The 22110-nt window shown below is 44.3% G+C and overlaps 1 protein-coding gene across 2 annotated transcripts; it reads right to left on the bottom strand.

Moving 5' to 3' along the window:
• Positions 1-2192: 2192 nt before the first annotated feature.
• On the bottom strand, positions 2193-21860 carry KLHL6 (kelch like family member 6). Of its 2 annotated transcripts, none has more exons than XM_009911365.2 (7): positions 21575-21860; positions 15813-15978; positions 11291-11740; positions 8681-8918; positions 5833-6035; positions 4634-4847; positions 2193-2607 (listed from the first exon to the last, which is right to left on the bottom strand). In XM_009911365.2, the coding sequence occupies exons 1-7, from the start codon at positions 21832-21834 to the stop codon at positions 2306-2308; spliced, it is 1833 nt and encodes a 610-aa protein (XP_009909667.1). In that variant the 5' UTR covers positions 21835-21860; the 3' UTR covers positions 2193-2305. The 2 variants fall into 2 exon arrangements, with proteins under 2 accessions (XP_009909667.1, XP_054022890.1); XM_054166915.1 differs by having other exon boundaries at positions 2541-2645.
• Positions 21861-22110: the final 250 nt, after the last annotated feature.

The following is a 22110-nucleotide window of genomic DNA, read 5'->3' as shown; positions in this document are numbered from 1 at the left end:
TGCCCTTGTGGCCAAGAAGGCAAATGGCTCCCCAGTTCAAGAGAGACAGGGAACTACTGGAGAGAGTCCAATGAAAGGCCATGAAGATGGTGAGGGAACTGGAGCATCTCTGTTACGAGGAGAGACTGAGAGACCTGGGGCTCTTTAGCCTGGAAAAGAGCAGACTGAGAAGGGATCTTATCAATGCTGACCAATAACTGAAGAGTGGAGGTCAAGGGGATGAGGCTGGGGTCTTTTCAGGGGGCAAGGGACAACAGGTGCAAACTAAAAACCAAGGTGGTTTCACCTAAACATAAGGAAATTATTTTTTACTTTGAGAGTACTGGAGCATTGGACTAGACTTCTCAGAGAGGTTGTGGAGTGTCCTCTCTGGAAACCTTCAAAACCCACCTGGATGCATTCCAGTGTGACCTGGTCTAAAGGAACCTGCTTTAGCAGGGAGGTTCGACTAGATGATATCCAGAGGTCCCTTCCAACCCCCACCATTCTGTGAGCCTGTGAAAATCTTGTGTAATCAAATACCCTTTTAAGAGGTCATTTCTTCTTTTAAAGGGCAGGATGGAGCAGTCTGGGCCAGCATGGAAGTGTGAGAAGTGCTGCACCCTGCAGAACAACAGGAACATAAAGAAGGAAGGGGACCAATTTTAAAAGTAGTCGAAAATGGAAGGACTGTGGGAAAAGAATAGAAATAGGGGATTGGCTGGAATTATAGAAGTGAGTTGCAAGGCACAGGGCAAAGTGCAGAACAGACAGGAATTCTTGCAGTCTTGCAGTGGAGACCTTGCTGAGGGGCACACACTTACCCCACAGGCGGTGTCTGCCCTGCTCCTCCTGGACAGTTGTGGCAGACTCGCTGGTATGGTCTGTGGGCCCTGCTGTACTGCTGAGCACTCTGCCATTAGTGTGCTGAAATTCAGGAACCCACTTTTTTTCCCCGTTAGCTTAACATGAGAGAAATAATATTTTTAATACTGTATAAGGCAAAAGAAGACATCACAGAGCAGGGGGTGGGGAGGAGGCTGGAAGCAGTCATTGCTCTCTACTTAGATTTGTTTTTCAGTGTTTTCTGGCTTGATTTAATGGTGAGTTGGCTCTTTCCAGCAACTAGGCAGGGAATGAAAGATGGGAATGTGTTCCCAGCCTTTGGCCAAGTGTCCCAGAGCGTCCTGGGCATGACCTCTTCGTGTTTATTTTTGTCTCTCTATACTGACCCAGATGCCGGGACTTGAGACTTGGGCCCTCCTGGACTATTGAACGTTTGCCCCTTCTGGTACAGCCTGTGATGATCCCAGGAATCAGGCTGGGAACAGTACCTGGAACTGTTTTTCTCCCCAGCAGACTGTTCTGTCCGATTGCATTCCAGGAAATCCTGGGAAAAAAATCTGGGAGAGCACTGCCACCCAGTGGGATGGAGGCAGGGATGCGAGCAGCCCAGTGCACCAGTACTCCCCTGTGTACAGCAAAACGGAGAGGAAAAAGCCTTTCAGGCAGACCAGTAAACCACACCAGAAGGGAACAAAAGGGAAACTAAGTTCTGGTCAGCTTTATTAGAAAACAGCTACAATGAATGTTCGGTGGAACCAGGTTAGCATTTGTTTATCCCTGCAGCCTGTGCAGTCTCTTTTTTGGGAGTGACAGCAAGGCTTGCAAACTGAGATGGATTTATTTTCTGTCACGCAGAACTCAAAAGCTATCAAAGTGTCTTCAAGCAAACAAACCAACAAACAAACAAGTTTTAACTTAATCTAGTGTGCCAACCACTGGGGTAAAAAAAAAAACCAACAAACCAACAAAAAACAAGCACAGCTTTGGAATAAACAATGTTATGTTTCACTGAAGTTACAAATCTTTCATTCCAAAAGGCATTGTGGTTTGGTTTTTGGGGGTTTGGTTTTTTGTATACTTTTTTTTCTCTAGTAGGTGCTGCAAATCCAACTTAGCACAATAAATAGTTGGGCAAACGTCAGGACCAAGCTGAGCCAGTTCAAGCATGTTTCAGGGCAGTTAGAGCTGGGAAGTAAATTTCCCACCTACACATCACATTTCTTTGCCTGATTGGAGGTATTGTGTTGACAGCAGTAAACTACAGCTGGTTCCTTTGTTTTTCTGTGGGGGGAAGGAATTAAGATAATTTAAGGATATACTGTACAGAGGAAATGCATGGACTGAGCATATATACAGATACGCCCTGAAGGACCCCAGTGGTGATATTCCATTCATTGCTCCCTGCAGCTAACAAATAGCATTGCTACAGACTGTGCCACTGGGCACAGAGGTATTGGGTTCATTTGCAGCTCTCCTACAGTCAGACAGAAACTGCCCCTGGCACAATCCTACGGATGTGCGTGTAAGACTTCCTGAGGGTAACGCTCCCGTGGTGAGACACCCCCCGCGGCAGGACACACTCTTCTGTCAGCTTCTGAGTTTCAGGGTCCCAGCACAGCACTGTCGCAATGACCTCGTTCTTTTCATCTCGTCCCCCAGTTATAAACAGCTTGTTGTTGCAAGGAGAAATCCCACAACTGGCTCTCTCGTGGGTAAACTGAGTCACCAGGCACCATGTGTCCTCCTGGGGGCTGTAGGAGTAGAGTGCTTTCATTGCCCCACCTGGGGAGGAAATGGATATCAGTTTGCACTGCCCATTCCTGCAAGAGATTGTAAGTAAACCACACACTTCAACAAGGCTCCATTCCTGACATTCTTAAGAATTATTTATGCCCCAAAGCTAAAAAAAACCCAAGGTCACAGGATACTTTATTCTTTTGAAAGTTGTGTCTGCAGAAGGCCACTTATTGTTCATATGTCTGGAGAATTTAAGGCCAGTATGACCACAGTGCACCCAGCATCAGACCTTTCTCATACCTGCTGCTTCAGCTAAGGACACAACTGCAGGAAAAAACAATCTTGTTTAAAAGGACTTAGGCGTGGTAAGCTGTTGCTGTTAGAAGGCTTTTTTCACTGACTAACTTCAGTGTCCATCAAACCACTTTCTACTCGGACCTGTCTGTTTTCAAAAGTGAATTCCTCATTTAGAGGATTGTCACACTGAACTATCTTCTTATGGGTGTGCTAAACAGAGAGTGACCTTCAGTTCCTTCATGTTTCCCAAGTCTGAAGTCATTCTTGAAACCTTTAGTGCACCTTTTCCAATTTTGCAGGGTCCTTTTCTCCTGCAAAAAGGTCAATACCTTAATACTCAAGGCTGTGGAAATCTATTTCCTCCTGAGACTACCAACAGCTAAATAGTTCTTATTCTGAAACTTGCAGGGACTGGATGTGTATTCTATAGCAGCTGTGTAGAATAGGGCTGGGAAAACCTTGCAGCCATGGACTTATTGATGAGGTGCAACATTGCCTGGGAACCTACCTGCTGGTTAAGTGGGCATTTATCTATTGCAGTTATAATAAATGATGGTTTTGACAATACTAGTCTAGTACTTGAGGGGTGATCAGGTCATTGTGAGGTGACTAAGAAGTTGTATTCCACAGTTGGAGCAGACTGAAAACATGGATGTTGTCAGTTACAGTGATTCATCTGGTGGTTGGTTATTCATTGATAATTTGATTGCTTTGGATGCAAGTAACCAAGTGCTCTTTTATCTCCTGAACTTCAGGTGGGGCTGATTTCGAGTCTATTGAAATAGACTTGTTTCTCAGATAGGTAAATGGTGGATTTACTGGTCAGTGTTCCTGCCTGAGAGATGCTGAATGAAATTATCTGGAGTATTGAGTCAGTTTTTATTGGGAGTTGTATCAGCTAGCTCCTATCAGCTATGTCTTCTCTTTCTGTCATCCTGTACAAAACAGATGAGGTCCATTCCTGTGCTGAGAAGCATGAGTTAGTTACATATACATGAAGTGCACACATGTATACATACATATGTATGTATATCTGACATGCAGATATACAATGTGACATGCAGATTGTAACTCTCCCTTCAGAACACCATTTATTACTTGGAGATGCTCTCACTCTGTGCCAGCTCTCAGCACCATATTGATTATACTACAAGTGAGAAACTTTATGCATCAAGGCTGAGAGAGGGATGGGAAACTTCTTAGAGTTCCTGTTTTGGAAACAAATGTTCTTCTTTTGGTTTTCCCAGCACCATCTGGAGATGCATGCAGGATCCCTCCTTCCTCCCAGTTCAACTCACCACCATTAAATTCTTGCTCTTTTAGCTTTGTTTCCAGTTCTGGCAATTGACTGAATTAACCCCCCGTGTGACCTAGAGAAGAGATCTGGGACTTTGGTATCAGTTGCTTTGCTTCCATGATTTGCTCCTATTGCTCATATCCCTACATCAGTGCAGTGGGTTGTGTAATGAGCGGGGGACATGATATAACTATGAGGTCATGCCTTTGCCAGTAAGAGCCCGCTTTTGGATGGCTTTAAATTGTCTCTCTGGGCTGGCTCCAGCTTTTCAAGATACCTGCCACACTAACAAAAAGTCTGATTTGGTGACTCCTCACTGCTGTTTGTGAATGTGCTGGATTCTCATCCCTCACTAAACTCAATGATATGAGTCATCTGACCATTTGAACATACTCCATAGAGTCTGTGGGTAAAACTAACAGTCAGAAACAGGGCCTGCTCTGTCTAGACAAGAAGGCCCATTGATGCTTCACTTACCCACAACATAAATGTGATCACGGAAACTCGCTGCATTGATGCATTTGGCTTCTACTGGCATGGAAGCTTTCAGGCTCCACATGTTGGTCGCAGGGTCATAGCACTGAGTCTTGTCTGTCGCCAGCTTCCCGTTGGGTCCTCCCCCAATCACATAGAGTTTCTTCTTGTAGCTGGCTGCTGCAAAGGAGCTTACATTGACCATGAGGGGAGCAGCCTGTGTGACCACGAAAAATCGTTAGCAACCATCTGAAGTTGTCAGGCTGCTGCCTATGTGATGTGAGCCTGCTGAATTTCAGTCTAGACATCCCTTTCAAGATGATCAGCGGGGTTCAGAAGATGCAATTTGTGGGCACATGGGAAAAGTATATTTCAGCTTTTTCTTTAGACTGTAAAATTCTCAATAATGATTTGTTCTGTTCAAATGTTCTTAAAACTGCATCATCAACAATTCAAAAGCTGGAAAATGACAGAAATGCCCCAAATCTCCTTCCCATATTTATGTACATTAAAAAAGACACACACAAGAAACTTGTTCATACTGACTTTGCTACTTGCAGCTGTGATTGTTAGATTCCTCTGCATTGCTTTGTATCATCTAAAAACTAGGGGGGGGTCACCTGCCATTATAATGCCTAATCTCATTACTTTCATGGACTGTCTGCTTAATACTCTCCTCTCATTGTTTGAGGTACCGTTAAGTAGAAAGTTTTTTTTCCTCCATCCTATTTATCTTGAAACCTTTCAACTTAAATGCATGACCCATGCAGTAGTAATGCACAGGTTAATATATTTGTATATTATGTATCCCAGCAGTAGTTTCTCACCCACAAGACTCAAGAAATACCATGGAAATGTATTCCCTCCTGAGACAACCAACAGCTAAATGGTTCTTACTCTGAAATTTTCAGGGATTCATGGTTCATGTATATTATGGTTCTTGCTGATCTGTAGACTACTAGCTTCAAAAGCCAATAAGAAACTAGATGTTTCACAGGCAAAGATTAGTAGGCAATCCTCTGATTTTTACTTTCTGAAGGATATGCATTTCTGTAGAAATTATGGAGAGTTTTTGCAGACCAGAAACACTTAGAAGAATTGTTACCAGATCCTGTCACATTCATTTTTACAATTCAAAGCCGTAGCATTTTCTGGTTAAAATGATCCATGTGACTAAAATGTTATGTGATGCAGCACCTTACCTCTGACCAACAGTTATGAAAAGGGTCATATGCTTCCATGCTGTTGATTCTCTGCATGCCATCAAACCCACCGATGACATATACCTTGCCACCCAGCACAGCCATTTTATGCCTCCATCGCCCAATATTTAGGTATTCAATTTGTATCCATTTGTTGATGGAGGCGTTGTATTTCCAGACATCGTGCTTTGTTTCTTTGCCACCTGTAAATATCACAGAATAGCTTGTGTTTACTCAGAATCTCCAATATGTTTAAATTTCAAAGTGTTCTCTCACAAGAGAAAATAAGTCATTGGTACTTCGTGTTAGCTACTTAATTACCTACACCGATGGCCTGTTACACCAGAAGAAAAGTTCATTTAACTTACTTAACTTATTTAATAGTGAAGGAAACTCTGAACAATTTCCACAATCAAATATTCAGTATATTCAGTTCCTCACTTAACCAGACCACAACCACTGTCATTGTAATGCCAATGAATGACAAACCACACACAGTATGGTGATATGCAGAGATTTTTGTGCACCACCAGGGCTTTGCAGAATGATGTGAAGTCACAAATGAAGAAATGTGATTTAAATAAGAGAGTGGAGGAAGCTGCACCTGGTTGTGCCAAATCCCCTGAAGACAGGCCTGCACTGGGGAACTCCCAGTTTGTGCAGGGTAGATCCAATCAGCTAAGCTTAGTGGTTTATGTTGTGAAACCAAATACTCGACTCTGAACTCCTATCCTTCCTGCATAACATGTTAGAAGTTTTACCCTTCATCCTTGGGACCATATGGCTGGGATCTCATTTTTGTACCTCTCCTTCTGGTCTCTTTCTTTACTGACTTGGATTTGCTTCATATTTATAGATTGAAGGTCAGAACTGGACCCTGCAATCTCATTCTAGAGCTGACTTGCAAGTGAATCTTTTACTCACACTGAAGCAGAGAGCAGTGTTTTAAACGAGCATTTTTGTTTGCATATCATTTTTGGTGTAACTGCAATCTGAATAGATCTAGTTAAGCCTGAAACCACATTTTCAGACTGAGTAGCTTTTACCATCATCTGCAAGCTGATTAAACATTTGCTTCACTGGTGAATATACTGAAAAGAGAATTCATATTCCATTGAGAAAGTGTCTGCCTTCATTGGTATTCTGTACTGCAGCCAGATCACTGCAAACTGATGGGGCTCATCTCTGGGCCAAATAGCAGATTGAATAGGAGATAATTAGCATGCTAGAAAGAGTCGTTTGTAATGCTTTTGTCTCAGTATTTTTCACATGTATGTGTTGAATTTTATTTGCACTCAAATAGCTGAAATGGCTGAAGGGCCTGAATGCAGCATTCATGGTTACAATGGGGCTGAGAGACTGCAGGTGTTCCCTGACCCTCCCTTGAAATTTCTGTTTTACAGGAGCTCGCTGTTTCCTGCACAGGCTGAAACTCTGGTAGGAGCCTGAGCTGGACCGGGTGGGTAGATTTGCTGCACATCTTGGGGCAAGGAGATATTTTTGAGATAACTGGAGGCTGATTTTGTTTCTGGCTATTTTTTCCCCCCTCTCTAGACCACAGTTCTTTCTAATTTGAGGAAAAAATTGTAACTAAATTACTAAAAAGTAACAGAATGGTGAGTGATAATTCCTGCCGTTTTTAGTTACACTGCAAATGCAGTGTTTCCATCAGTCCATGCAATCGTAGCACTTAAACTGTTCAGGGAAATGGTGAGCTAAAAGTAGTCATAACCTTGTGCAAAGGACTTTGCTATTGTTCAACTACTAAAAGAGCAGGAAGGACTCCAAATTGTACCAAGATACCAAGGGAAATGAGCACATGGGAGGGGGGGAAGATCGACTTAGGAAAGATGCAAGTCAAGTTAGAAAAGAACCAAGTCACAGGAGCTAAAAGAAAACAAGAGTAGAAGGACATGTGGGAGGAGACAGATGTTTCATCAGGATCGAGACATTAATAATTTGTTTTTACTGAAAATAAACCACTAATGACTTTGGTCCACTCAGCCTTTTATTTGGGTGAGAGACAGAAGAAAGGCTAAGAGGGAATGGAAAGATTGATTCACAGATATGAAATTAGCCAGAGAAGGAAGAAGGAGGAACTGGGAGAACAGCAAGAAGAAAGCCATCTTAGACTCACTATAGCAGGGTGTTAGCCTGGCCTGGAGGCAGCCTGGATAGAGCATAAACGAAAAGCAGAGAAGAGACACCAGAAAAGAAGCCAGGAATAAAAGAAAGCAAAAATACTGTGACCTAGAAAAAGAGGAAAGGTTGAGATTAAAGACAAATGGAAAAGAGATCTCTCAGCTCAAGGGTGTGAAGCTGTAAGGGATGTTCCCTAGCTGGGCTGCTTGACTTAGATTCCCCTCTACAGCTGACTTTTAACAGAGAGCCTGCTGCCAGAGTAAAAGACCTACCCCATGGTGGGCTGAAAGGAAAAACTTCCTTTATTTGTAACGAGGGAAGAAATAATCTCATTCTTACCCCAGGACAAAGATTTAATAAACTTTCAATTGGAATGCGGTAATAAAACTATGTGGATTCCCAAAAGGAATCGATTATTCTTCATTTTATATTTGAGATCATGTCCTGAGTGTCTAGGGTTCTGCACACAAGTAGCCATGCATGTAGGTTAGTACTGTTCGAAAAGGAATCCTGTGCTAAAGCTAGGGCTCGGAAGAGCCCTCGCACATCCAGCACTTCTCTGGAGTGTGTTCAAAGCCAAAGCATTAGGAATTTCTGCAGTGCTGAATGCTCCTAAAGCTGTCTGAAGCATGCTCTTGAGATAAGCTGGAAATAATTGTGAGAACCCTCTGCTCCCCTCTTCCACTCCCAGTGTCTTGTTCCTTACCCGATATGTAGACTTCATTTTTTAGGGTAGTGCATGCAAACTCCACCCATTTTTTATTCTCATTCTCCGTCTCCTGCTCTGTGATTGGTAATTTTGCTACTTCCAGGCGGCTTCGCCTCAAAGGATCCAGGCAAGTCACTTCTGCTACAAACTTCTCATCTTTTGTACAGCCCCCTATGATCATAAACACCTCAGACTGGAACTCGTGCATCCTGGGCTTGGTTCTTTCTGTAATAATCTAAATGCAAGCAAGACAGAGTGAGCACACAGGGCACTTACACCAACCATTACAAAAAGGTCTGGTGACCTTTTATCTAATTACCTGTTTTGCAGACCACAACTGACTTACATTAACTGAAACAATTATCAAATGCTCTCTAAGACAAAAGCTTGGAAAGCATCCTAGAAGCACTCAGTAGAGGTTACTGTAGGCTTCTTTCAGCAGGATTTCTCCAATGCTGGACTTAGGTTTGTCTACCTGCTAGGATCCTTTCAGATCCTCTTGGGAATTCCCAGGGTAGGACCAAGATCTATGAAGGTGAGCAGTAGTGACAAGTTTGGATGCATGTGAGGCAGCTGAAAAGGGCAGATTTTATTTGGGCTGACAGAGTGAGGGAAAGGTTGGAGGCCCACAAGGTTTGTATATGCCCTGGGGAGCTAGAATTGGAGAGAGCAAGACTGCAGTTAGTGCTAGCAGAAGGTACACTCATCATTTGTCCTGAAGAGATATGTTAAAGTGTCAAAGGGATAACAATTTTCAACTGGGGGTTGTTTTACTTCTTTTTTTTAGAAACCTTAATTTTAAGCCAAAATTTGAAGATTTACTTAAAGGCAGCACCAGACCCTGAAACATGGTTAGCTCTAATTTACTGCCTGTTGGCTCAGTTTATCGATCAAGTCTTTGTTTCAGGGACAATGCAAAAAGTCACTTCCTGGGTAGATGCTCACCAGGAGCAAAGAATGCAGAGGGTGTTTGGAAGTTTGTGTTCCACTTGGAGGAAATACTTGCAAGCAAGTGGAAATGAGTGCACTAGAGACTCTAGGTATGCTGGCTCCGTGCTGAAGGATAGAAGAAATAACCTTTATGCTTCCCTATCACCCTAATTTTTCATCATGGAAGAAATGCCTTGCGGAAGGAATATGGAGCACATGAAGTTGTTACTCTGTTTATGCTGTATCACAGGGCATGAGCCAATTTGCAGACACTCATAGTATCCCAGGAGAGGTCTGCAGTTAACTGCAATTGTTATCTTCTCCATGCCCCAGAGAAGCAGCCTGTGGACTCACAGGTTAAGTGCTGTGACAGCAGGCATCTTGCTTGCAGTTTTCTTTCTCTTTCTACTTTTAAATGTTTATAAATTGGCATAATTAATCTATCTTTATCTATCCTTTATACAGACATAAATTTTGTATTGTTTTGCAAATTGTTAGGCACATTTTTAAAAAAGTCTGTCCCAGAAGTTGGCAGAGTTCAGAATTCTGTTTTTAACCTCTCTTATCACCATCGCCAGGTGTCAGCCCCCGGCAGGAGAGGCAGCAGGGTAGCTCCTGACGGCTGCCTCTTTGAAGATGAGTGTAATGAATGTTCAGCCCTGAGTAACACTCTTTATCTGTCCTGAGTGGACCTGACAGCACTGCTGGATGGGGCAAAGCTTCCTCAAGGAGTTCCTACCAGACTGGCTGGTGTTGTCCCAGGTCACTGCGTGCTCTTACACAGTCACCAGCACAAAAAGCCCTTGGTCTCCCCGCTGCTGACAGTGACTCATCCACTGTTAGTGGTGGATCCACAACATGCTCCTGAGGCCCCCTCTGACTCTCTAACTGAGAAGGTGCACACATTTTCTCACACACTTGCATAGCATTGCTCCTGTTGTGAAATCTGACCTCTGGTTGCTCTCCCCTCTACCCTGTGTTTTTGGGCCAGGAGATGTAACTGATACCTAACTTTCCAAAGAGGACAGGCAATTGAAGAACTGAAGAGCCACCACAGCCTACCTGTCCACAGCAGGCAGGACAGGACTCAGATGGATGCCAGGATGAACCTACCTCTTTGGGTGTAGAGACCCCTGCAAATGGGGAGGATAGGCAAACCTCTCCTCTGGGAAGAGACCATCTTCATGATGGGAGGTTCTCTCTTTCTGAAATATTTCCCCCGTAAGTAACAGATGGAGATGCTACATGTGCAGATTTGAAAGAGTCATTACAGATTGTGGCACAGTTCAGTGGAAGAAGCATTATTCCTTTGTTAGGTTTGAAATAACAGCTAAGAGGGTGAGGTGCCAGGATTAAGACTATTTGCCTTTGTACTAGGGAAGCCACCTGGTGTCCTGTTTAGTTGCACAAGTGTGTGTGTGAAGGGTCGAGCTCAGATGTTCATGAGCAAGAAGTTGTAAGCTCTGTTTTGAAACAACCTACTAAAAGCATCTAAGTTCTCTAAATCAGCAGGGTAACTACGGTGAGGCCCACCTTGACTTTTCAGTAGCACCAGTCAGTGAAACTTCAGTGTGAGTACATTTTTCTGTCTCATGGTACCGCTCTTTCTGATGGGATTTTTGATCAGAGCACAAGACGCTTAAAAGAGAGCAGCAAATACCTTGCTTTTTCACTTACCTCGTTGCCTGACAGATGGTACATTCTTGCTTCCTGGAGCAAAGGAAAAACATCTGGACACTGTCTAATGAGTTGATCAGCTTCAACAGTCTCTACAAAGTACCAGGGGTCCAAGAGGGGCAGCCGGACATTCTCCAGCACGTAGGGCAGGAGAGGAAACCTCTCTGACTCCTTGTAACGAACCCAGCTCATGACAGTTTCGAACACCTGCGCCTCTTCTGTGACATAGAGGTCATCACTCTTCAGCGTGCTGCAGAGGATGTCAGCTGGCAGCTCCAGGAACTCCTCGTAGTTCAGGACCTGGGTGAAGTTCTGGATAATGTAGTTCTGCACTTGTTGTTTCAGGCTATGCAGAGAGTGGGCATCAGCCAGCCTCAGGATGCCCACACAGTTCTCTGGCTGGAGGGCTTCAGTGAGAAAACTGGCACAAGCATCTACCATGCGCAGGAACTGGGGAGAGAGAAAGCAGATATAAGCACATAACTTGTATGACTGTATCACAGGAGAGCTATGGAGCTTTGGGGCTGGGCCACAACCAGCTATGCACAGCACAACTCAGAGCTGGGGAGACAAGAAATCAGTCATACGAGGCCAGGTATCTCCCAGAATCCACAGTGTGAAATGAAAACGTCTTCTTTCCACTGTTTTTTCTCCCTCTGCATCCACATTGCTGCTTCTCCCTCGTGCAGGACACAGAAGACCTGTGATAGTCATGAATTTTATTTCACAGAAGTAAAGGGTTTTCTACCATTGCCTTTCCCACTATGATGTCTCAAAGCACTGGCAACCAGAGTTACAAAGCATAGATAAGGTCTCCAGGCTTCATATGTGGCTACCCTGCTTCATCTTGCCTGTTAGCTCAGATCAGCTAGAAGAGAGTCTGGTTTTGGAGTGCAGGTGGCTCCACTGTCTGCATTTATGTTCCCAACATCCAAACTCTGATCATGTCTGAGGCTTTGCAAGGGTGGTGAAAAGTGAGGGCTGAGGTCTTGGAAGGTTTGGGCCAAAGTGCAGCCCTCCCAGCAGGTATGGGCATGCTGTCCTGTACTGGGGTACGTGGCAGGAGGAGGTTGACCATCAGCATATTGCTGATGTTGCCTGACAGCCAGGGTTGTTTGAAGGAGGTCTTTGAAGACTTTAGTGACCACTGTTTTCCTTTGGTTCAAAGAAACATAGCTGTGCATTTTACACACAGAGTCTGCTTAATCAAAGAACTTCCCATATTTGCATTCAATAGGGCATCACAACTACTCTCCTGCACAGTAGCCTCCATCTGAGGGTCACAAATGTGCAGATCTTGAACCACAGATGTCTGTGGGACATTTGCTGTGGACTGCATTGTGAGCTGGGTCACTGGTGGGTACTCAGGAACTGGGAACCCGGAACCAGTTTTGGGCAGAACTGGTAAGTTGCAGGGCTTCATCCTGAGCTTTCCATCACCTCTGCAGTTTCAGCCACAGACAGGACATCACTATTACATTTGCTTTTGCCACTGAGTGGTGTGAATGGCAACACACACGAAGATGGGTCAGAACTGATGCTGTGCATTTCCATCTGTGCTTTTTGGGTCCTTTTTTCCATTCAGCGTCAGCAACCAAACCATTTTAACTCATTCTGTCCCACTGGGGAAAGTTGCACAACAGTAACTTAGGGGCAAAGAGGAAGTGAAAGTTTTTAAACATTTTAATGTAGATTTGTCTCAGTAATTAGGGTAGAACCTTCCAGACCTGTTGGTGTCTTGTTGACGCATTTAGACTGTTAGCTGATCAATCACAGACGCTGTGTACAGACTACCTGGTTCCTGTTTCACATTTAGATGTGGTCAAGAGTTTAGAGAAATGCAACTGTCTGGTGAACAAGAGTACCAGAGGTCTCAGAACGTGTTGCTGCCATTGTAATCTAACAGAGCTTGGTGGCCCCTTGGTGCCTGTCATGCTCGCTCTGCCTGTGCTCTGGGCTAGGACAAGGCTAACATTTTGAATTCACCAGTGCATTTCCCTGAGGATCTGAAAAGACTTTGCCAGCAATGGGTAGTCCACAGACCAGAGGCAGGTTAAGCATTAGCCCTTTAAATGCTGGCAGTAATTAGATTGGGGGAAAAAAGTAGTATCTGAGATTTGCCAAGGTCACCCACAAGTCTAGGAATAGATCCCCAAACCATGTTCTCACCAGCCTATGGCCCAACCACTGTAGTGTGGGTGGCAGAGGGCACTGGGTAGCCTCCAGGGTGGGCACCAGTCCTGTGAGCATGGTGGCTGGGCAGCTGCCAGCCCAGACAGAGGAGGTGGCTATTGAACTTGTGTTGCAACTGTGCTCTAGGTGGAAAAAAAGTTTGTCTAGGTCACTTCAGGGTGAGGCTTAGCTGTTCAGCAGCTCCTGCTTCAAACCCTTCACATGCTTCCCCTGGGAGGAAATCTGTGCACAAGGCACACTGCAGGCTTCTGTCTCTCTGAACAGCCTTCCATCTCATTCTGCAGCCAGTTTTGGCTGCATTTGGTCGACATTTACTGGAAAGAGCTAAGGGAAGGATAGTTGTGTAAAACCTTTTAAAAAGTAGTTTCTATAGAAAGGTGGAGTATTCAGCCTGGAGAAAAGAAGGCTCTGGGGAGAGCTTGTAGCAGCCTTCCAGTATCTGAAAGATACAACAAAGATGGAAAGGGACTTTTTACAAGAACTTGTAGTGATAGGATGAGAGGGAATTGCTTGAATCTTGAGGAGGGTAGATTTAGACTGCATATTAGAAATTCTTTACAGTCAGATAATGGAATGGGTTGCCCAGGGAGGTCATGGAGATGTTGGAGGCCAGGCTGGATAAGGCCTTGAGCAACCTGTTCTAGCGGAAGGTGTGCTTTCCCATGGTAGGGAGTTGGAACTAGATGGTCTTTAAGGTCCCTTCCAACCTAAACCATTCTGTGAATCTGATCTACACTGGAATATCTAGAACTGTGCAAGTCAGTACTTTTCTTTGTTCTTTGTCAAGTCTGAGATATTGAAGAGAGGCACTGCCAGAAATTGTGCTAGCCAGGTAAAAAAGTTCTATTTGGAATTTGGTTTTCTCACGTCATTAATTGGAAAGGAAAGAGTTTCCTAAACAAAAACGTTACAATAAATTGCAGAATTTATCTTTTACTTGTTGATATATTTAAATGAAGCATTTGACTCTTTCAGCTGTCTCTATTGGTTCTTTTGCATAAATAACAGAGACAAGCTGGCAGAAGACTGGTAGTTGGGGTCAATGTTTTTTACAGACAACACATTTTCAGCCAGAAACCTCACCTGTGAGGCTTTGAGACCTTATAAATTTTGGTAGTACCTAAAGCTGCTGCATTAAGACTTGGGATTGCTGCTTTTAGTCAAACATTCCTGGTTTTGTAGGGATTTGTAATTTGCTTTTCTTGATTAGGGCATTCTCACAATTTTACCATTACTCTGACAGGGTTTGTAATGAAAAATAGGGAAGAGAAAAATGTAAATTCATACTTTTGATAGTTTCACAAAGAAGTGCTTGAGGGAGGATCCTAAGGAAAAAAGAAGAAAACAAGAAGGGTGCAGAATATTGTCCTGAAAATGAACCAGAGTGCTTTGAGTGCTACCTGTTTGCAGTGTTGGTCTGCAGGTGCCCCAGGTGCCATTAAAGCTACAGAACCTTTTCTACCTTACCTTGGGAAGCACTCTGTGATAACTTTCCCTTCTTTCCCCACAGCAAGCACCAGCTCCCATTACCCCAAAGGCCACAGGTTCATTGCAGAGTAAAACCTCCTGTGTAAGATTTAAGAATCTGAAGTTCATGATTAACCACAATGATTTTGGAGTCAGGTGCTGCTTCTTTCCTTCCTTAATGAAAAGCCTGGGCACACATACACACCTGGGCCTGGGCACACATACACACCTTGGCACTTGGCAGGTTATGCTGGTTGCAATTTGTTGGCAATTTGCAGCTTGGTTCCAGGCACCACAATTTGGTAGACCTCACAGGTGATTTATAGAACACGTGAATATCCCATGAAACAAAGGCTGAGTAACACTGCTTGAGTCTGACTTCCCCACAAATCATAGGTCATGACTAAAACCCTTTCCATCAAGAGTCCTACAAAGGAGGATGGTAACTTTGGCTGGTGACCTTCTATCTCAAGGCAATAGAGCGGAAGAGACGAGGTTAGTTTTCTGCTTTGGCCAGCCATGCCAGCCACTGCCCACTAACTCTTTTGGGCTGGAGGATGACTGGCTTTCACAGACTGACCTGAATCTTGTGGAGCACTGTCCCAGCAACACAAGCCTGCCTCCTGGCAGGTGGCACATGGGAGCAGCTTTTGGAGGCAATGCCCAGCTGTTTGCTGTGGCCAGCACAACAGCATTCCAATAGATGGCTGTGACTGACATTTTTTAACACAATGTAAGTAAATATGAAGCAAAAAGCTCCCATAACCCATGAAATCAGAGAATTTTGCAGTGTGTCAACCAGGGTAAGGCTTAGTGTTGCCCGAGCAACGAGACGGGTTCAGTGTGTTTGAGTTATCTGTACCTGGAAGAGACTGGCAGCTTCCAAGACTTTCTGTACATTTTGCTTTGTGATGAGCATCTTGCTGGTGTAGGTGTAGTCCAAGAGTATATTCATGGTTTCGGCATCAACTCCTTTAAGTATGATCTTCTCTTCATATTTCTCTCTTAAATCATTGCAGAACATGGCCCTGGAAAAAAAAAAAGGCATCAATCTCTTTCTGCATCCCATCCAGGATGAGGCATTCTGAAAGCATTTGGTTATATAGATTTCAACAGTTGGTCCTGTAGCAAAGTAACAAGAAAAATCACTGTGTTGCTTTCACACCTTACACTCATGAGTTTGATAAGGCGTACACACATGATAGATACCCCAGAGATGGATTCTGCAGTAGACCTGAAGCTGCATGGCAGCAGGACCTTCCCTGAGTAGTGCTCTTGTGTCCGGACTGATGCTGCAAGAGCAGTTGTGATGCCTCACTTGCTGGCCTCCTATAGACTCCCAGTCTTTCTGTTTCCAGTACGGGCCCAGCTCATTCAGCCCAAACCTCCAAGATGCTGTCAATCTCCACACTTCATTAACACTTAGATATGTACTTTATAAGCCCTGGCAAGGTCAATACCCTTGTGCTGCAGAACACTGCTTCCACTGAACCCTGAAGGCCCGGCCAGATCCACATGTCTGATAGTCTCACCTCTAAGCTTCCCAACATGTCTTTGACCATTTATTCTAGGGATAGGCCAGGGGAGAATCGCTTACGGATTTTCTTCTAAGAGGGTGACTTTTCCTCTAAATTTTGGGAACTCCTGGTAGGACTGTAGACCTGGTGCCTCTTGGCTAGAGAAGTGATTGAACAATAATGAATTAGAATTACTGTTAGCCAGAAAACACAGTCATTTCATGCATGTTGATACCACCTCTTCTTTGGTGGACAATACTGCATTTGAAAGGCAACCACCACACACACATTTGGCACTAATCAGATATTTTGTGGGGGATATAGATTAGAAATTTCTCCAAGAGCCATTTAAATCCACGTTGTGTTGTGATCTGCATTTTCCACCAGTGGTTGTATTTCTTCTGATGCTTGTCCTACTTTTTCAGAAGTTTGATCAGTTCACAGTATCACAGTAACTAAGGTTGGAAGAGACCCCAAGGATCATCAAGTCCAACCTGTTCCAACAGACCTCACAACTAGACCATGGCACCAAGTGCCACGTCCAATCTCCTCTTGAACACCTCCAGGGACGGTGACTCCACCACCTCCCTGGGCAGCACATTCCAATGACGAACGACTCGCTCAGTGAAGAACTTTTTCCTCACCTCGAGTCTAAACCTCCCCTGGCACAGCTTGAGACTGTGTCCCCTTGTTCTGGTGCTGGTTGCCTGGGAGAAGAGACCAACCCCCTCCTGTCTACAACCACCTTTCAGGTAGTTGTAGAGGGCAATGAGGTCACCTCTGATCCTTCTCTTCTCCAGGCTAAACAATCCCAGCTCCCTCAGCCTCTCCTCACAGGGCTTGTGCTCAAGGCCTCTCCCCAGCCTTGTTGCCCTTCTCTGGACACGTTCAAGTGTCTCGATGTCCTTCCTAAACTGAGGGGCCCAGAACTGGACACAGTAATCAGTCTCCTTCCATGCAATCAGAGAGCCAGATTTCACATCACTTGGAATCTGGCTCAACAGATTAGAGATACATGAGTGCACTTGTAACTGTGTTGGTGCAAAACATGTGCAGATGTACAGTGTAATTAGAAGTGCTCTTTACCCTGCATACCAAGCCCTTCTTTATTAGTCATGTATGATGTTGCCAGGACAGTGCAACCTGGGAAGTGGTTAGAGGTCCAAAGTTTTAGGCCACGCTTTTCTTGTAAAAGTAGTGGCAGAATAAAGCTGTCTGATTGACGCATGATACTGGAAGCAAGGTGTAAACAGATTTTATTGCAAAGCAGTTAGGCATGGTGAATGGCAAATGGGTGGAAGATACCAGCTGCTTGTTGTGCTAAGAGCGACCTGTTCCTTGCCTCAGCAGAGATTTTATTGCAAAAGAAAATTGGTATTAGTCATCTCAGTTATCCACTTTTGGATTAAAAGGCCTAACTTTTCATCAGGAAACTTGGCCAGAGAAGTTACTTGTCAGAAAAGATGATCAGCCAAAATTCTCATTTTCCGTTCACTTGTCTCAGCCTGTCAGAGGTTTTTGATTCACTGCTCTGCCCTGTGGTCCAGTCTCTGCTGCCAGTGAGATCAGAGTATTTGAAAGGCATTAGGACAAAATGCTTCCTGACTTTAGAGAGCACAAGACTGAGATTCTCCTTTACTTCTCTCCCTTTTGGCAGTGTCAGATGTTGTACATCTGGGGCATGCAGGCAGGTGGCCATCTGAAAACAACAGTCCTCAGTACCCACTTGTCCCTGGGATTGATAGGTGCCACATGCTTCATCTGAATGAGAAATAGGCCATTGTAGGATGCAGGTGTTGCCTGCTCTTGTTCCTTTTATCTCTTAAACTTGTGTCTCCAGTTTTGTATTTAGCCATCCTTGTTGGGGAGGTGAGAGCTTATGACAAGTCCCTCTCCAGCCTTCCTGTAGGATTCCTTCAGGTATTGGAAGGCAGCTATAAGGTCCATTCAGAGTCTTCTCTAGGCTGAACAGCCCTAGCTCCCTCAGCCTGTCCTGATAGCAGAGGTGTTCCAGCCCTTGGATCATTTTTGTGGCACTCCTCTGGACTTGCTCCAACAGCTCTGTGTCCTCTTTATGATAGGGACACAAGAACTGGATGCAGTATTTGAGGTGGGGTCTCACAAGAGCAGAGTAAAGTGGAAGAATCACATCTCTGCTAGCCACACTCCTCTTGATGGAGGCCAGGATACAGTTTGCCTTCCAGGCTGTGTGGATTCATCTAATATAACTGCAGCCTGCAGAAAACACACATCTAAAGCACCGTGCTCTCCCACCAGTACTTGTCTCTAGAAGGTGGCAGGGCTGAATAGCGCAGTACTATCCAGCAGAGCTGGCTTCTGTAGTGGTTTTCCTTCTGCTCAGATGGAGTAGACCTCATTCACACCCTCATACCACCACACAGAACTTACTAGTTCTCCTGGGGATTAACGTGCTCCTTCTGAACCTTTCTGTATTTACCCAGAGAGGTGTGTGATTATTTTCTCTCGGGCTCTAAATACGTCAGTTGTGTCTACCAATTTTGTTGTCTCTTTCCCTCATTCTTGTCCCTGTGCAATTCTAAACTAAGCCTTTGAACAAACATTTACTCTAAAAATACACATCTGAAGGGTATGCACACCTGAGCACCCAGGGCCAAATTTAAATACTTTAAAATGGGTAAATTTAGAAGGAGGAGGAAAGGAAAAAAAAAAGAGTCCTTGTACATGGCATTATGAACCTGAGTTCAAATAAACATGCTGGAGTTTGAGGATGCTCTGGAAAATATTGCTTCAGCCACTCCCAGACCCATTCTTCCACTACCTTTGGCAGCACAGGAGAAAGGAACTACTGCTCCGCCTTGGTCAATTCGTGTTTTTCTTCTATGCTTTGTTACCTTCATCTAGGTAAATGGAGAGTTGATGTTTTTACATCTGTAGATGCAGAACATGTCAGAAGTACTGTCTGTCTATTCTCAAGCAATGCTGAAGGAAAGACAGAAGTTGTTAACTTTTTTGGGCTGTGTTTAAGTCAGTTGCTGTGGGTAGCTTGCAGTAGAGCACCCAATGTTCAGGAAGGGGGTTGTGCAACATGCTCTTGCAGGGGAATGAAGCCCATGACTCACAGGGTCTCTCTGCTTTGCTCCTGTGCACAGGTGTCAGAGGCCTTGCAATGGCATTCAAAGCACAGGAATAGTATTATTTAAGAATTTCTTCTTTCTTGGAGCTCTTGCAGCTTCTAGTCAATTTTGGCAATATGAAACAAGCCACCTTTGAGCAGCAGAACTAAGGAAGCTCAGTTCCCAGCAGACTTGTGTCCTCCTTTCCCTCTTCACAGTAACCTCAGCTTCCTCTTCCTGAGTCCTCCATTCTCTCTAATTATTCTTCTCAAACATATTTTGCTTTCCTTGTCAGGACACTCAGCTCTGTGCCGCCTGCCTGTGCCCAACCAAGCAAGAGCATTGTGTGCTTTGGTTGGACACAGCATGTGTTGGCCGGCCCGGGCACGGTGCTGAGCACCATAGGGTCCCAGTCCCATCATCTCTCCTCTGCCTAGCTGCAGATTTTCATCAAACACACAGGAATTTCAGTTCTAAGATCTCCACCCTCTGCCAAATGTGACTGGAGGTAACCCAGAGTCATGACAAGAGGCACTGACAGACAGGCGGTGTGAAAGAACACAAACAAAGAATTGTTTTGGTTGGAAAAGACCTTTAAGTTCATGAAGTCCAAACGTTAAGCCAGAACTGCCATCTCTAAACTATGTCCCTCAACACCACATCTACACATAAATAACTCTCAACATCTACACAACTGTGGGAAGACAGGCCAAACACAAGCGTGCAGTGGGGAAGACTCTGCCAATGTGCAGTTGCCTTGGGATGAAATGACTTCCACTAGGTATCCCCCTTCCTTCAAAGGGACAGGGTTGGTGGAAAACTGACCAACAGTAGTTAGTAGCAAACTGTGTTGCCTGGTTTAAACTGTGGAAGAAGTCCCTTCTGATTGCAGCATCTTTCCTCACAGTTGGAGTGGAATCCTTTTCTTGTCAAAAGGTCATTATGGTAATTCTGATTTTATTTATGCATCTGCCCTCCTTTCTGGACACAGTGCTGTCCAGAATATTTAGGCATCTCTGCTTTCAGTTGCAGATATTTACATATGTGGTGTGTATATCATTTGTCTGTAGAAATAATACTTATCTCCATATTCACAGCCACAATCTGTATTAGAAGCAGATAGAAGCAGAACTGCTCTTCTAGACGCTACTGGCAAAGCTTACCAGACTCCATTAAAATTAGCTTTCTGCTCGTGTCACAAGTGGTCACAGGTTCTTTTTTCTCATGTTTCCTCTGTAGCTATTCAGTCATCTGACCACTTTAGCAGTAAAAAAAAAAAAAAAAAAAGTAAAGAAAGAAAGAAAAAAATCCCAGCCATGCAAATGTGATTGTCTGAATGACAATGGAAAATCTGTGTTAGAACTGATACTGAGTTCCTCTGTGCATGTAAATTTTGTTCTTGCCGGTCAGTAGTCTCAGATAGGTTATTTTAGTACTGAAAGAATTAAAAATTCAAGAGGGTGAAATGGTAGAACTGTTTTCAAGGAGAGATTTCCTTTTGCAATTGATTTGAGGTCACACTAAGGCAGATGGAGAATGCCCTCTCTTTCCTCCTCAGCAACTTCATGCAATATGTATCTTTACCACAGAAAAATTATCAGAAAAATGATCAATTTTGACAGACCCACTCCTCCCTTAACACAAATACCAGATGATCAGAATGAATATTCCTCTTTGCCTGAGTCGCAAAGGGACAACACAAGGGGCTACAGATACTTGGTTTAAAACATCCCTTTCTTATCCACTTGCCTGCCAACCACTCTGCATTTCTTTACACGCCTCCAGCAGCCTTGCTGAGTGCTCATATCAGAACTCCAGCAAATCCACAGCTTGGCACCTGCCTTATTTGAACCTCCAACTTAAAAAAAACCAAAAGAGCTGAAAAGCATCAGGAATTACAGACTCACTGCAAATGTGCAGAGATTAGCACCCCGTTTACACTCCTTGGAGAGCTACCATTCCAGCCTAAGAGGCAAAGAGAGTTTATTTGGTTTGTTTCTTACATGTCTTACCTGAAATAATTGCTTGCTGCAGCAAGGACCACTCGGTGACAGGAGAATTCCCTGCTGTCCACACATAGGATGACATCTGTAAGGGAATTTTCAAGCCGAAGGTTCTCCAGGCCATTCTGAAGCACCAGAGAGAGACCTGTGTCATCAAACTTGACCTTTTCGCCACTTGAGACTTCCACCAAGTCCTCCATTTTCTTTGAACACTCATTGTCCAAAGAGATCTCAGGCTCCTCAGAGCTCTTCTCCAGTGTGTCCCCCATTTTCTGGCCAGCACCGTCTCATTCTGTTGGTGCTTCAATCTAAAAAGAGCTCCTAAGCTTCAGGCAAGTCACACTGCAGAAGTTGGGCGGATTTCCTGTCCAGAGGTCTCTGCTTATCTATAGCTGTCACACACACATAACAGGAAGCCTTGCACTTTCTCATCCTGTTAACACAAACAAAGGCTGGGGTGGTTTTTTTTGGTGAATTTCAGGCAGTATCAACGTGTTTAGAAAGGACTTAAGATGCCTCTGGATGTGAGATTACAAGTGACAGGA

The sequence above is a fragment of the Dryobates pubescens genome, chromosome 13 (assembly GCF_014839835.1).
Source record: "Dryobates pubescens isolate bDryPub1 chromosome 13, bDryPub1.pri, whole genome shotgun sequence".
NCBI classification, from domain to species: domain Eukaryota; kingdom Metazoa; phylum Chordata; class Aves; order Piciformes; family Picidae; genus Dryobates; species Dryobates pubescens.
Note: the sequence above shows the minus strand (reverse complement) of the source record. Positions and strands in the feature narration are given on the sequence as shown.